Source organism: Rhipicephalus microplus, chromosome X (genome assembly GCF_043290135.1).
Source record: "Rhipicephalus microplus isolate Deutch F79 chromosome X, USDA_Rmic, whole genome shotgun sequence".
Taxonomy (NCBI): Eukaryota; Metazoa; Arthropoda; class Arachnida; order Ixodida; family Ixodidae; genus Rhipicephalus; species Rhipicephalus microplus.
The window spans coordinates 287214228-287228637 of record NC_134710.1 but is presented as its reverse complement, the minus strand read 5'-3'; the positions used below and the strand labels follow the sequence as shown (position 1 = coordinate 287228637).

Sequence of the window (14410 nt, the reverse complement as noted above, 5' to 3'; positions counted from 1 at the left end):
GGATGAAATTTTCCTAAAGGAGCCATTTATGGCTTATAATTAAGTTTAGTGGTAGGAAAGGCCTGTCTGAAAAAACTACATTTTACGCATTGTCGTATAAAATATCAATACAAAAACTTACTTTAAAATTACATATTTGAAATCAGCATAAAAGCTTATGTTCACAGCAAAATTTCATTGCCCTATGCTATAGATTAGACAAACATTTTTTTCCGAGTAGCATCTCCCTTTAAGCCTTCTGAAGACTCACTTGCCGCTGCCTTTGAAGAGTCTGACGACATGTCAGATTTTGATAATGACAGACATCACATTTGTGAAATCAATATGCCTAATGAATATAATAAAATCAAAAAAGGCAGTGTTTGTATTATTTAGTCATCACTGCCAACTTCTATGCAAAGTCGTAAGCAGGAGTGGGTTCCATTTGATAAGTTTACCAATGCAAGAAAACAACAGTAGAGACTTAGAAAAAAAACAATGTGCAGGGAGAAAATGAAGAATAGAAGTTTACAAACACTGAAAAAAGTTGATGCAACAACGCTTTCTTTTTTGAAGAACGCACCAGTTTTGCTAAAAATGGCACGAATATCAAATACATCGACACAATGAGTGAAATGTGCACAAATATAAATAACCTAGTGCTGAACATAGTAAAGCAATACAACTCAGGTACACAAAGTAGAGATGTGATCCAGTGAGAATGATGAAAAAAAGGGGAAAAAATATAGAAGGGATGGCTGGCGGATTCGCTATCACATTCATGAATGAAGAAACAGTTGTGGATGTCGATTTCAGTAAAAAAAATTGGGTATTCATTACAAGGCTAACGTCTAGAGCAGTGGTAACACTTTAGCGCCAGTGCACAGTTCCTGCAAAGAGCTTTCAGTTCTACTTTCCTTCAAAAGATAAGGTGATTTTATCAATTACGAACATTTGGATGAAGCTGTCAGTGTAAAAAAAATATCAGTGTAGCAAAGTTTGTGCAACTATGTTTAATTAATGATGTTGGACTATCCTCTTATAGTTATCACTGAAGACACTTGGACCATGGTGCTACATACGTCCCACTCCTCCCAAGTGCTGTCCCACTCTACCCACAGAGGTGGGTAGAATGGGCCAGGTTTTAGCCATCACAAACTATTTTTTCACAGCTGTACCAGCGGGAGCTACAGGAACTATACTCTGTTTCAACACTTCGGTTTAACTCTACCAAAGCTACGGGGTGTAAGAAAGCTACACACTTACGCAGCAAAACGTAGTCCCACATACAAGTGCCTTAAATTATACAGGGTTGGCTAGAATTGGCATTTCTTTAGTGTGTTTCGTGCCACATCGATACATGACATGTTTATTTTTCTTTTCATTTATTTCGTATGCATTTGATTATTTGTGTCGGTTACCGCTGATAACTGTGTTTACAAATCAACATGGCAGCACCAATGCTGAAATGACCGCCCGCTTCGATCCGGACTTGCTCTTACTGCATGCCCACTGCCCTGACAGCAATAAATAAATGGTGAAATCAGCCATCAATTTGTTTCATCTCACTCTGGGACTAATGCATCCGGTACATTTTGCCGATATTAGCGAGATATGCTGCTTGCTTAGCCATACCTACTAAGCCTAACGCATCAAGTCAGTGTTCAGATAACATTGGTTCGGACTGCGTCGTCAGACCAAGAACGCTGCATCTGCAAATATCGGACATGCAACCTCACACAACATTCCGTGCGCGTCAGATCCTCCTTCGGTGGAAACTCTAGTGAACTAGAATAGTCTAGTTCACTAAAGTGGAATCCTCCTTCAGTGGAAACTCTAGAGAACTAGAAGAGTCTAGTTCACTAAAGTGGAAACAAAAAAAGAGTGAAAAGGAGCGTTGCAGCGGGAGACGCGAACAAACACGTCGATGGAGAAACATACATACGAGTGGCCCGAACAGCGTCGAAGAGTAACAGCCACAAATTGAAGTTACCCACCATTATGATATTCTAGCAGAGCAACAAATTCATGCTTCTTCAAGTTCTGGGTGTAGTGTAGTTAATAACCTAGCCAAAATAACTATAATTCGGCAAGCAGTTGCCGTGAATACGTTGAGCAGACGACACGGCGTGAATGAATACATGTGCAAGGGCTAAGCGCCATTACTATTGGCTGAGGGGCTTGTAGCCTACACAGTGCTGAAGGGAACTTTTGAAGCAGAGTATAGTGTGTGTCTGAAGTATTACAGCTTGTTTAGACCTGTATTATGATTCATAAAAACTCGTCTTCAAGTTAAAAAAACTAACATAATTGTCAAAAGTTCCCTAATCCTTTTGACTCTCCTAAACACTGCATCGAGCATTTTCGCCTTCCCCGAAGATACAGCTGCCAAAGCCAGGATTCAATACCACGACCTGCGGGTCAGCAGTTGAGCGCCATAACCACTAGAATACCGTGGTGGTTGAAAATGAAAGAATAAGTCAGTATCTAGTAAACAGCACTCCCAACTTAAGAACTTACAAGAACAGCATCACATGCAAAAACATTTTATAATATTAATATGGCCATTACCTGTATTGCAGTTTATCAGCTGTAGCACCAGTGGACGACGAGTGACAATTCCAGACCCTCTTGGTAGAAAGTCCCTAGAAATAGTGCACACGATTTTAGCCTCATCACTATTCTACATAACGGCTGACATGAAACAACACAAGTAGACACAGCTTAAAAATGGCAGCCACACATCCCATTCAGCTGCAGTATGCAAAAATGTGCTAACAAGTTTTTACTCTTTCTGCTATAACTTCATACCTACCGATGGCTTCGAGATGCATTCTCCACATTTATACATTAGGTGCTTTCATGTTCAAAATGTACTGGTGGGCTAGTAGGTGGACCGTTATAGTTTGTGCATATCTTGTTTTACGTCGTCCTTTCACCCAGTGTGTCATATGCTACATAAATGTCCATTGGTACAGTCAAGACACTGTGTGGCAAGTTATAGGCCTTTTTAACTGCGTTGTGGCCGCAATGTTCTCATGGCTGCAGAAAACTGCTACATAAATGTTTTCCTGCAGTTCACTATACATACGCGTTCTTGAAGTATTCGGCTATAAGAAATGTACCCCAGCATTGAGCCAAGGAAAGCACTGTGCTTGTTGCACTTAGCAGAAAAATTCCTGCAAATCATTTTAGTTCATCAGCACAAATGCCAGCTCAAAGGTTTTATGTATTTATAGATTGCTGTAACATGGATTACCATATATCCACCAAGATTGGTTGACTGTTCCAAAGGGCCCCAATAAAGAGATTTTGGGATCCATTTGGATAAACAGGAAGAGACTATAGTTGATGTCAGAAAATACACATGGCTGCACATGCCTGCACATTTTAAGCACCTTATATAAGCTTTCCGTAGAGCTTTGTAATGTATCATCATGGCTGAAGCCCATACCCTGTAGTATGAAAATAATGTTCAAATTCATTTCTGAGGATATCGTGATAGAATATCTTCTGAAGGATATTACGACCTGAAGAGGATACTGTAATAATGTTTGAACTTTGAACTTTATTTATTCCAAAATACCATCATTTGGGATGCTGAGGGCCGGGGTCAAAAAGCCTTTTCACGAGCTTCACTAGGACCACAACCCGTACAAAGTGGCAGGGATAGGCGAGTGTACATTATGGTATAAAATAAATCAGACAACACTATGTCGCTCAATTAGAACTGTAAAGGAATGCATAAACATTTACATATGAACATATATAGACAGATAATGCAAGTGAAAGAGATCGAAAAATAAACCTTTAAAACAATGTACCAACTTCAATTTTGATTATCACATAAAAGATCAATGAGAGGGTAAAAATGAAAAAAAATACAATGGCATCAACACAGGTAGGACAAAAACGCGTCTCCAGCAATATTTTCACAGTGTTAGTTGATTCAGATGGAACGGCAATAGAAAGCGCAGCATCTCCTTGCCGTACTTCGTGCGTGGAAGAAACCACGTGTGAATATGACGAGTGTTATAAAAAAGGGTCCGCCGGTTTATGCGAGCAAGTGTGTCCAAAAAGTTATCACTTTTCAGTCCTGCGTAATAGCGTTTCATAAGACTTGTTTGATAGTAATCTGATAGGGTTAATAAGTTCATTTCTTCAAAAAGCGGTGACGTGTGACTTACATACAGAACATCTGCAATGGCGCGAACTGCCCTTTTCTGTATGACATGTAATTTGTGAATGTCCGTTAATGTTGTTGTGCCCCAAACCAGATGACAATAATTTATGTGTGATAAGAACAACAATTTATAGATGAGAAGTTTTAACTTTTTTAGGAAGCAGGAAACGCACCCTAGACAAGATTCCAGTTATTCTGGATAAACTTGAAGACAGCTTTTCAATGTGGGAATTCCATGACATATGTTGATTCCATGACATATAACATATGTTCATTACACCTAGACATTTAACACTTGGTACTATCTGAAGTTCCGAGGTGCCAAGCATTAACGGGGCATGCAAAGGTAGTGGTTTATTTCTAGGCCTAAAGTGAACAGCTCTCGTTCTTGAAGAGTTTAACACTTCTTAAGTTATAGGCAAGATAGCCTGAAGAAACACTAAAGAGAAAACATTTTTCTGGTATCATTCCTTTACATTACTAACATAACCAAGCTTACCACAAGACATACCCTGTGGTATGAAAGTAACGTTCAAATTCATTTCTGAGGATATCATTATAGAATATCTTCTAAAGGATATTGTGACCTGAAGAGGATACTGTGATAATGTGTAACACTTCTTAAGTTATAGGCAAGATAGCCTAGAGAAACACTAAAGAGAAAACATTTTTCTGACATCATTCCTTCACATTACTAACATAACCAAGCTTACCACAAGACGCTTGGTAAGCAAGAAAATGTGCTACAAAAAAATGCGGGTACGGCGTAAAGTTCCCCCACTAATTACCTTGACATCATAAATTTTGATGGTGCCAGCTAAGCCCTACATCATTCCTAAACAGTAAAATTGAAATACATTGTCCTCGGAGTAGGCCCGAGACTTATCACGCCAAGTTTCAGATAACTTCTTTTTGCCAATGTTGCCAAAATACAAAAATACACTTTGAAATCCGTGACATTACAAGGACATTTCGGCCCAAAATTCAAACGAGAGACTGACCTCGATTTTCTACTCTATTAAAGCTATGATGGTGAGATTCACGGCATTACAGTTCCCAGTAAATTTCATTATCCTACATCAATTCAGTGTTTTCCTTCAGTGCCCACTTAAAAATGTGCACAAATGTGTGCAAAGTAGAGTTGTCAACCTGGCTTTTTTAAAACTTGGTAGTGGCATGCACATCTAGTGGAGATATCACTGTCACGATTTTTTCATTAAAGCTCGTTCAAACCCCTCAAGCACATAAACACACTCACATCGCCGGACTACAAGTGACAAGCTTGCCACCTGAGAACGCTGCAAATGTGGATGCACACTGAAAATCAAGCAACTAAAACGATGGAAACTGTAGTGAGCTTTATGTGCTGTTACACCTATTTTTGCCAAAATGTTGCTCTCCTTTGTAGCATGTTCATAGACCTAACCAAGTTGACGGCGAACACAAACAATGTGAAGTGTGCCAGGGACTATGTGCCAAGGGCACTTACATTTGTCCTACCACACGAACTGATGCTGCATCATTACTGCTACTGATTTCTTCGCTAACCAAGATTTAAAAGCTAACCTGAAATGTGGCAACCTCTAACAATGACACTTTTTATGGGCTCTTTTTTATTTCAGCATTTGTCCCGATTTCTATCTTGAAGCTAGAGATCTTATTTCTAGTAGACTCTGCTGCTTAGAGAATCTTTTACCACAAAGAGTTTTCAAATCTGTCAAGCATAAGTAAAGTTATCAGCGTGACACCACCCTAACACTGCGACACTCAATGAACGACCACTGCACCTACACAACATGCGGCCTCCAATACTGTACACTTGCACACCATTCATGAAATCAGCCAATACTGTGTAAGTTTGCAAAGACTGTGACATGAAATGTTGATTCTCTGCTGCATGCAGAGGAATAGTATTTGGCTCGCATATTCACAGAAGCCTTGATCAAAGACCTGCAGTGTTTTCTTATTATGTACAAATGTCGCATATCCTCTTTACAATGCAGTGAAATACATGTTGAGGTGTTTTTGCATCAAACCCCCATCAAAATGTAGCTGCCATGGCTAGAAATTAAATGGCCAAAAGACAATGGAGGATGACACATGACTAATATGTCTGTTTTTTTCGAGAGGGCCCTTCACACTACATCCAAAATCCTTTGAGTTACTGGACAAATTAAGCACAGCTCTATGACAGAAAACTGCACGAAACAGGACGGCACCTTACCTGATAATTAGGCTGCATTACAAAATTTTCCAATATCTAATAGCCATGTCAGGCAGTAAAACATTCACTGCAACTACCCTCGAATACAAGCAACTGAGCACCACCACAGCTGCCAGCCACCAATACGGTCATCGTTTTCACACTACCAAATAGGTCTCCGACTCATTCATCGCTCTGTATCTCTATCCCAGTACAACTGTCAGGGCAGCACAATTAGCATGGTCTAAACTTGGGTACAATTTAAGAAGGCAGGAGAAGGCCAGATGCCCACCCAGAAGGCCCATTGAATGCCTCACTCATGACTTCATTATGGAGTGTGCACCCATTGGTGCAAGCTCAAATTCTTATGTCTTTAAAAAGATAATACCACTGCCTTCTAAAGTTATACTCGGCTATGGTGTTATCTCTGTCTCACTTTACATGCATTTGCCTATGCAGCCAGCAAGCATGCTAAGTCTCCTGGTGGCAGTGCTCAGTAGCAGATAATTCACACAACCACCAAAGGTCTAAAACATGTTATTGCAAATGGAAAGCTATACTATATTTTACTAACAAACAATTTCTAATGACGTGATTATGATCTTATTAACCCTTTTTATTCTTTTATAGCCTTCACCACACACACAAGCACACTTATCCCATTCCATTTAGGAGTTTTATTGCTTTGCCCCACATCACCTACATCAATAGAAAACTTTTCATGGCCACCATACTGCCTTTCACCAGTAAAACTAATATTAGCACAAGTGCTTGAGAGCATGAAAGAAAAGCCTAAACCTTTCAAACACTTTAATCTGGCTATATGTCACGGGTACTAGGTAAAGGAAGGAAGGAGGTTAGAAGCTCAGAGACTGACCACACATGCCACCCAAAATGAGTGTGTGATATGAGCCGGCAGCATGTTTCAAGACATATGCAGAACACTGTATGCCTGCCAGGTCCTGAAAACCATATGTGAACAGTACCTTTTTAATGTTAGTTACAAATGGCTCAATAAGCCAAACTCATGCACATCGCAGTCCATGAAATTCTATCATAAATCTCAGGACTGCTTGTCAATATTTCTGTACTGAAAGAAATTACACATTAGGGTCGCAAATGTTTTATGCTTTAAGAAAGAGCACAAGGCATAAAAAAATTATTCTCCAATATCAAGTTAGCCAAGAAATTATGTGCAAGTATAGAAATGAAGTACAACACAAACATGACTTGTGGGATCAACTTAGCGAACCGATACTGCTTCATTATAGTTTCTATTATATCCAGCGATAGACTGGTTTCATTAGGACACATACTGTGTAAAATACATTTATCAGTAGCAGCAGCAGCCTATTATAATATGGCCTTTGCCAAACGAAGCCTCTCCCTGTTATACCCAATTTACTTCACCTTGTGCGGGATGATTTTGTTGTATGTCTATAAACGTTAATTCAAAAAGACATTATCTCCCAGCTTCAGCTAAGTTTACCATCTTTTGGCATCTATTCATTCATCTTCATTGACTGTTTGCGATACATCCTACACGTTACGTGACCTCCCCATGTCCACCTGCTTTTCTTGATAGCAACAATGACATCAATTACCTGTGTTTGTATCCAACCTGCTATCTACTTAACTCTCAATATCACGCCTATTTTTCGTACATATTTTTCGTACTGTCACATGCTGAGTTAACCTTTTTTTTTTTTTTTTCCTCCATGTTTCTGCCCCTCATGTTAGTACTGGTAGACTCATGAATTTAAACATCACACTTTAGGAACAACCACAAGTTGCCAGTCATGATTTGGGATAGTGTGCAGTACAGTAAAACCTCATTAATTCGAACTCTGTTATTTTGAAATCCCGCTTAATTCGAAGGACTTCTGTCATCCCATATTTTGCCCTGCAAGTTACAGCAGATAATTTGAAGCAGTGGTTAGCGCCAGCCCGGTTAATTCGAAAACTTTAAGTGCCGTGTGTGACGACTCCCGATGCAGATTTCGCCATAAATCCATAGAAACGATGGCCCTTTGGGGCAGAATGCAATGCAAAGAGGCGATATTAATGTGTGACTAGTGAAGTAACCCAGCCTTGCTGCCACCAGCGAAGAAAGAAAAAAAAAAAGTAGTTTTGCTTTCAGCAGGAAAGTGTGCCGGCAGAAATGAAAACATGCTTCGCTGCAACACAGCGATTACATGTGGGCAGCACGCTGCATGTTTACTGCCATGTTAATGCTTTATGATTCACCTTTCTGGAATTATAAAGCAATTGATAAAGGTCAGTCCGACAGAATTCACGATGTATGTGAACCTTTTATTGGTGTTCACTCGCTTGCACTTGCACTGCTGGTGGAGTTCTTGCCTGCAGCGCCTACTTTAAAAACTCAGTTCGAAAATTTCAGTGATCATGCTTTCCAGTCAAAACACATCGCTGATTCCCCCAAACTAGTGGCTGTTAAGTTCTTATTTTACCATAAAGAATGGACGCTGTGAGGAGCAGGTGACATGCTGCCCACGTGCCAGCACTATGTTGCAGTGAAGACAGTCTTCTTTTCCGGAGGTGCGCATTTCAACAAACCACATAACTTTTTTTTTACTCCGCTGGCAGCAGCAATGCCCGCCATTTCCCTATGTGTTTGAGGCAAAATTGGAAACAGGTATTGCCGGAAAACACTCCTCTTGGAGCAGCAAACTAGCGGACACAGCAAATGCGGCCACCTCTGATTACTTTCAATATTTCAAATTTCTTTGAATCCCACTTTTCATATGTTTTCTTAATTCGAAAACCTACTTAAGTTGAAAGTTAGTCAGTCCCAGTGCCTTAACATTATCGAGGTTTTTACTGTATGTGCTCCAGACCATCTTTTTTTTTCTATCTCATAGAGTTTCATACAATATTACCTAGAGAGGAATCTGGCGCTGCAATCTTGTACCTCCATGGGAATTATGGGAAGCACAGACTTCAGATTGGATAGGGTTAGCTAGCGAACTGTCTATAGACTTCTTTCTAAAGTTTCAGTTTCGTTCTTTGAGCAGCCAGGGTAGTGTGGTGTGGTAACAAGCACTGAAGCAGCGCCTTTGTTGTTCAAAGAGGCTGAATACCACTAGGTCTGAAGTTTGCTGCGAGTTTAAACGAAGCGTCGTCCAGTCACCGCTGCGCATGCATGTAGTGTCTCATGCCAGTGCAAGATATTGCGACGAATTCATGGTTTTTCACGAGTGCATTTTGCCTAAATTCTTTTTAAGTCAACTGCAAAACGATGACGAAGCTAAGTAGACGCACAGTCACGCTCCGCTCACTCTACTTCACAACACGAGAGGTGCATGGGGGCAGACCACTTGGACAGACGCACTTAGCATAGCAAAAGATGAAACATTAAGTGTTTCTTTCTCACTTAATACTGTACTCTTATTTCAATAAATAGATAATTCGTACTTTCGAGATAAAAACAAGCATGTTTGTTTTCAAATGTTGTAAAAAATTATTCTTGAAATCTTGATGCCAAATTTGGAGTGCAATGACAGAACAATGCATACCCTAAAGGTTAAATTTGCCCTGGTTTAATTTTTGCCACCTCCTCACAAAAACTTTTTGCAATAAAGTTTACATACAAACAAATAAAGCAAGTTTGAATTAAACAGAAGTTCATATCACTTTGTTTCACACTTGGAAAAGAAGCGTCCCGAATCTCAAGAACGTAATCCATACGAAGCAAATCTAAAGCCTGTACTTCCCACAATTCCCATGGGGGTACAAGCGCTGCTGAAGGAGCCCACATAGACACTAGCGCCAGATTCCCCTCTAGTTATTATTGTATGAAACTATGATCTATCTTCTCTTTATGAGGAGGTTCTTCCATTAGTAACTGACAAACATTTTAGTACTAATTCTACAGTTCAGTTGTTAATCTTGTATAAATTCTCTCACTGGAGATTGCTATTACTGCCGAGTTCAAGTGTTAGCATGCATGTTCTGAAGAGAACTGAGCATTGGTTTGTCTATTTCCTGAAGCTTTCACCAAGTTGTGAAAAACACTTGCAGATGTCTTTAGTACTTGCAACAACCTAGGAACTTAAAACAGTGCCTCAAAGCAATATATATGCAAGAATAGGAAGCATGGCGAACTCAACATTATTTTGGCTGCATAAAGTATTTTGTAACATGCGCTCAGTCAACGCCTCCGTTATTTCTTTCAATGCCAGGGCAAACGCGTGCTTATCAATAGGAACAGTCAGTTCGCCTTAGTTCAGGGAGTGGTCGTAATGCGGCGCTATATGAGGGGTTGCCCTTCTGGCAGTTAATCTGCATTTACATTTTCTATGATATTTCATACTTTAAAATATCACTTCAAATTAGTTGTATATAACCTGAACACAGTGTATCAGATCATTATCCAAGAGGAACATTTAATCGTTTTGATATCAACCCATGAGATGTTCTAACTGCATGTGTGAAGTTTTCAAGTGATGTATGACAAGTGGTATGAGCTAACATTAAAAAAATTGACACAAACCTCCAATGCAGTATATATAAATGCAGTTAACAAGCAAGCTAGAAGAGTGTACTTGAAAAGCCCAAAAGACAAAGATGAAAGACATCAAATACAACAGGACTGGGGCTGTACTTTCAACAGGCATTTATTTCAAACAATCACTTATGCCCTGTGCATCAGGTACTTAAGCAAACATTTACAATTCAAAAGATTGCACAGATCATGACTGTGTGCTTTAAATGATTGCCAGTTGAAAGTAGAGTGCCAGTTCTGTACCACGAGTTTCCATTGTCATTTGCTTTTTTCAATAACACTCTAAAGGTGGACCAACTTTCCTAAATCAAGTAATTGTTGTCAAGCTTGAGACTTGTAATTTCCTTAAGATTGCTGGCATTACATCTGCATTCTCACTTTACCTTGATATCTTGTAGTAAAACAAATAAGTATGATTGTCATGTTTAATTAAATGCTCAATACTTTCATTTCTGTACCACGTTCTAAATGTCTTTTGAAAAGACATATTTAGATATGCAATTCAGAGTACACTCAGTACCCATGCAAGAAAGCTGAACAAGTTTTATTTGTAATGCACATACTGACAAGTGCACCAGAAAGTCACAACAAAAGCTACCATGGTGTAAACTTAAGCTTGAATTCGGAGGCAGCAAAGAAAATCGGTTTTGTCCTAGAATCCCTAATTTGTAAATGTTTACTCAGGCAAGTGCCACCTTCCCGAAACAAGATACAGAAATTAAATAATCTCATTACACATTAGGCAGTTACAATGCTGAATGGACAAACAAAGTGCACCTCCAGCCTTCAAACGTGTGCATCAGTCAGTGCTAACAGCTCCGAATTGATGTACATTTGGAACGCTTTTTCCAACTATTACTTTCATAGAATGAAGTTAACTTTACACGGGACAAGGAGGCAGTATCAATAAGAAAGGTGGTTTGCTGGGCCAGTTTGTAATGATATTGATTGATCAATGAGTTACCATTGTAAAACAAAAAAAACACAGACATGGTGCTGCAGGAATGGTTTGCTCGGCAAGTTGACCAGATAGATGCATTGCCAACTCAACCCGTTTCGCAGCACTGAGTCAGTATTTCGTTTTGTTTTCTTTCATCTTGGTCGTCCTTCACTTTGGCAATGCCAAGAGACTGAGTAAAACGTGTTTTTTTTTTTTTTCAAGCAAGAATGAATGAACTAGCCCGGCAACACACTTCTTTAAATGTCCCCTTCATTTTTCTACATCTCTTCGGTTGTGCTGAGCATTTTCATTTCTAGGCTACACGCGCCGCATGCTATTACGAAATGTGAAAACAACCGAAAAATGAGTGCACGGTAGTTACCATTCAGAGGCGAAATATTGAAGTTAAAATACAAGGTCGCCTTAGTTTATAGTTTTTTGTTGTTGTTTATACAGGAGCGCCGTCTTATTTCTCAGTCAAACATTGATAGAACTGACGAGTGCGCAAGTCTGCATAAAAAATAAAAACAAAAAGAGGCTGCCTGCAAAGTGGCCAGTCTGCGCTTACGCGATCCATCAGAAGTGATGTTTTCTTGTTTTTTTTATTATCATTGAAGGCGGCGGTGCACACTAGGTCAATTATAATTCGCGAAACTTAGCGCAACACCCAAGATGAAACATTTCGCACTCTTGCGTCGTCATGCAAGTTTCGTGTATCTAGATAGCCACTGCTCTCGATCATGCTGCAAGAATACGCCCCTGACACTGATATATTGTTCAAGGCTTGGTCACAATGCGACCTTCGCCGTTATCACAATACTTTCGGAACAAAGGCTGCCTCCGAACCTGACAAGCATTTCCCGCCGGCCGCCTAACAGCGGGACGCTACTGCACTAAAGAGTGCAAGAGAAATGTCGAGGCGACACCTCAAAGTCCCTCAAAGTCCGTGCAGTGGCATCGAAACAGCGATACTCGTAAAAAAAAAAAATGAAAGCATTTCTTTGTTCCCACACGGGCAGCTTACGCAGCCTTGGGGGTGTTTCCAGGAAAACACTTATAATCGACTACTCAGAGCCACCTCTACCGAAACCGGAATTCAACTACAGGTTTAAGACACTTCCTTCAAATGATGCCGAGTAGTTGCCTCAAATGCGCGGCACAATATCAGGTAATACATAAAATATACAAACACTGGCGTTCCGACGGTAACTGAAATCGATTACTGTTCACGATGCAGTAGTAGGCCTATGTATTTCTCACGGCGGAGCATCGGCGCGACCACCGCCTCCGCTGTCAACATCATGCCAGTGGCGGTTCGCTTCACGGGTATGACTGCAGCGGAGGCGGATTGCGTCCGATCGCCATGACGTGATTATCGCACACATTCTCTTTTCAAAACGAGCACCCGACGCAATGACAAACCAACTCCCTTCCACCAGTCGCTTCGCGGCCGCCCTGCGCCGAGGCGGTCGCTTGAGCGCCGTCTCGCAGGGCCGACCAGTTAGAGAGAGATAATTTCGCAGCAAGCATCAAGGAGAAGATGAACAGAGGATAGAGATAGTTAAATAATTAAATATAAACGTACCTGCCAACGAAATTCTCCAGTACACTGCTTTTTCCTGCGCTCTGTCCGCCGACAACGGCGATCTGAGGCAAGTCTAGCGTGAGGCTCGCACCTAGCTGAGCGTAAGCGTCTTGAAGCCGGTTTACGATAGGAATGAGGCCTTCCATGCCGTCGTTCCCGTTCATTTTCGAAGACGGCCTCCAGTTGAAAAGATAGCTCGAGCCCTCAGCAAAACTCGCACCGCACAGGCATCACAAATACCCTCACTTCGCTCCGCCGCGACGGCAGCTGAAGCCGAAATCAAAATGGCTGCAGCAGATCCGCGCATGCGCGGTTCAGGCGCAGAACACGTCACTGGGAGAGAGGATCAATACAAGTAACGCAATGATCGCACAGAGAAAAGCACGTGGTACATCACCGCCTCCCGGGAAACGTTTTAGTATCAACCTTCTCGGCGACTGTGAGTGCGTATCTCGGGTTTCAGAAACGCCGCCGACAGAATAGAGCCGACGCAAGGCAAGGACAGATAACTGTTGTGCGCAGTTAGCGGTTGATCTCTCCGCTTCCTCATACTGGAAGAGAAATTTTCTATTTTGCTTCCGCGCTTTCATTTTTTTTTCTCCTTCGGTGACCGACCCACCGGTTCGACCCAGTTCCATCTTCTTTTGTTTCTTTCATTAGCCGCTCGCTTTGCTAAAGTGCAAAATATTAATGTGATGTCATTGCTGTTGAAATTGGGGGGGGGGGGGGCAAACTGCCTTACCCCCAAATTTTTTATATTTTATATGTGTATATTTACGCGCACAGATACAAACTCACGTATGAACGTTCTTGGTTTCTACTCCTCTCTCGAATAAAATTTCTGGCTACTCTACCGGCTAGCATACTAGCATAGGCAGTTGTGCGTGTAAAAGATCATACAACTTGTGGATTTCCTTCGCTGCTGACTTTACGTTGTACTAGAGCACTGTACTCAATGTTCTCAAGGAGCAGTACGTGGCGCACCCAGTTTTTTT

The 14410-nt window shown here is 40.8% G+C and overlaps 1 protein-coding gene across 8 annotated transcripts in view; it reads right to left on the bottom strand.

The window, feature by feature from the left end:
* shi (dynamin-1 shibire) overlaps nt 1-13717 on the bottom strand; it is an 82952-nt gene extending 69235 nt beyond the window's left edge. For 6 of the 8 annotated variants that reach the window (XM_037413904.2, XM_075879282.1, XM_037413906.2 and 3 more), the window contains exons 1-2: nt 13416-13717; nt 2551-2624 (exon numbers count right to left, since the gene is read on the bottom strand). In XM_037413904.2, the coding sequence (XP_037269801.1) occupies nt 2551-2624; nt 13416-13579 (238 nt within the window). In that variant the 5' untranslated portion in view covers nt 13580-13717. The remainder of the gene's footprint in view (nt 1-2550; nt 2625-13415) is intronic. The other 2 variants (XM_075879284.1, XM_037413910.2) reach the window with 1 other exon arrangement.
* Between the last annotated feature and the right edge of the window lie 693 nt (nt 13718-14410).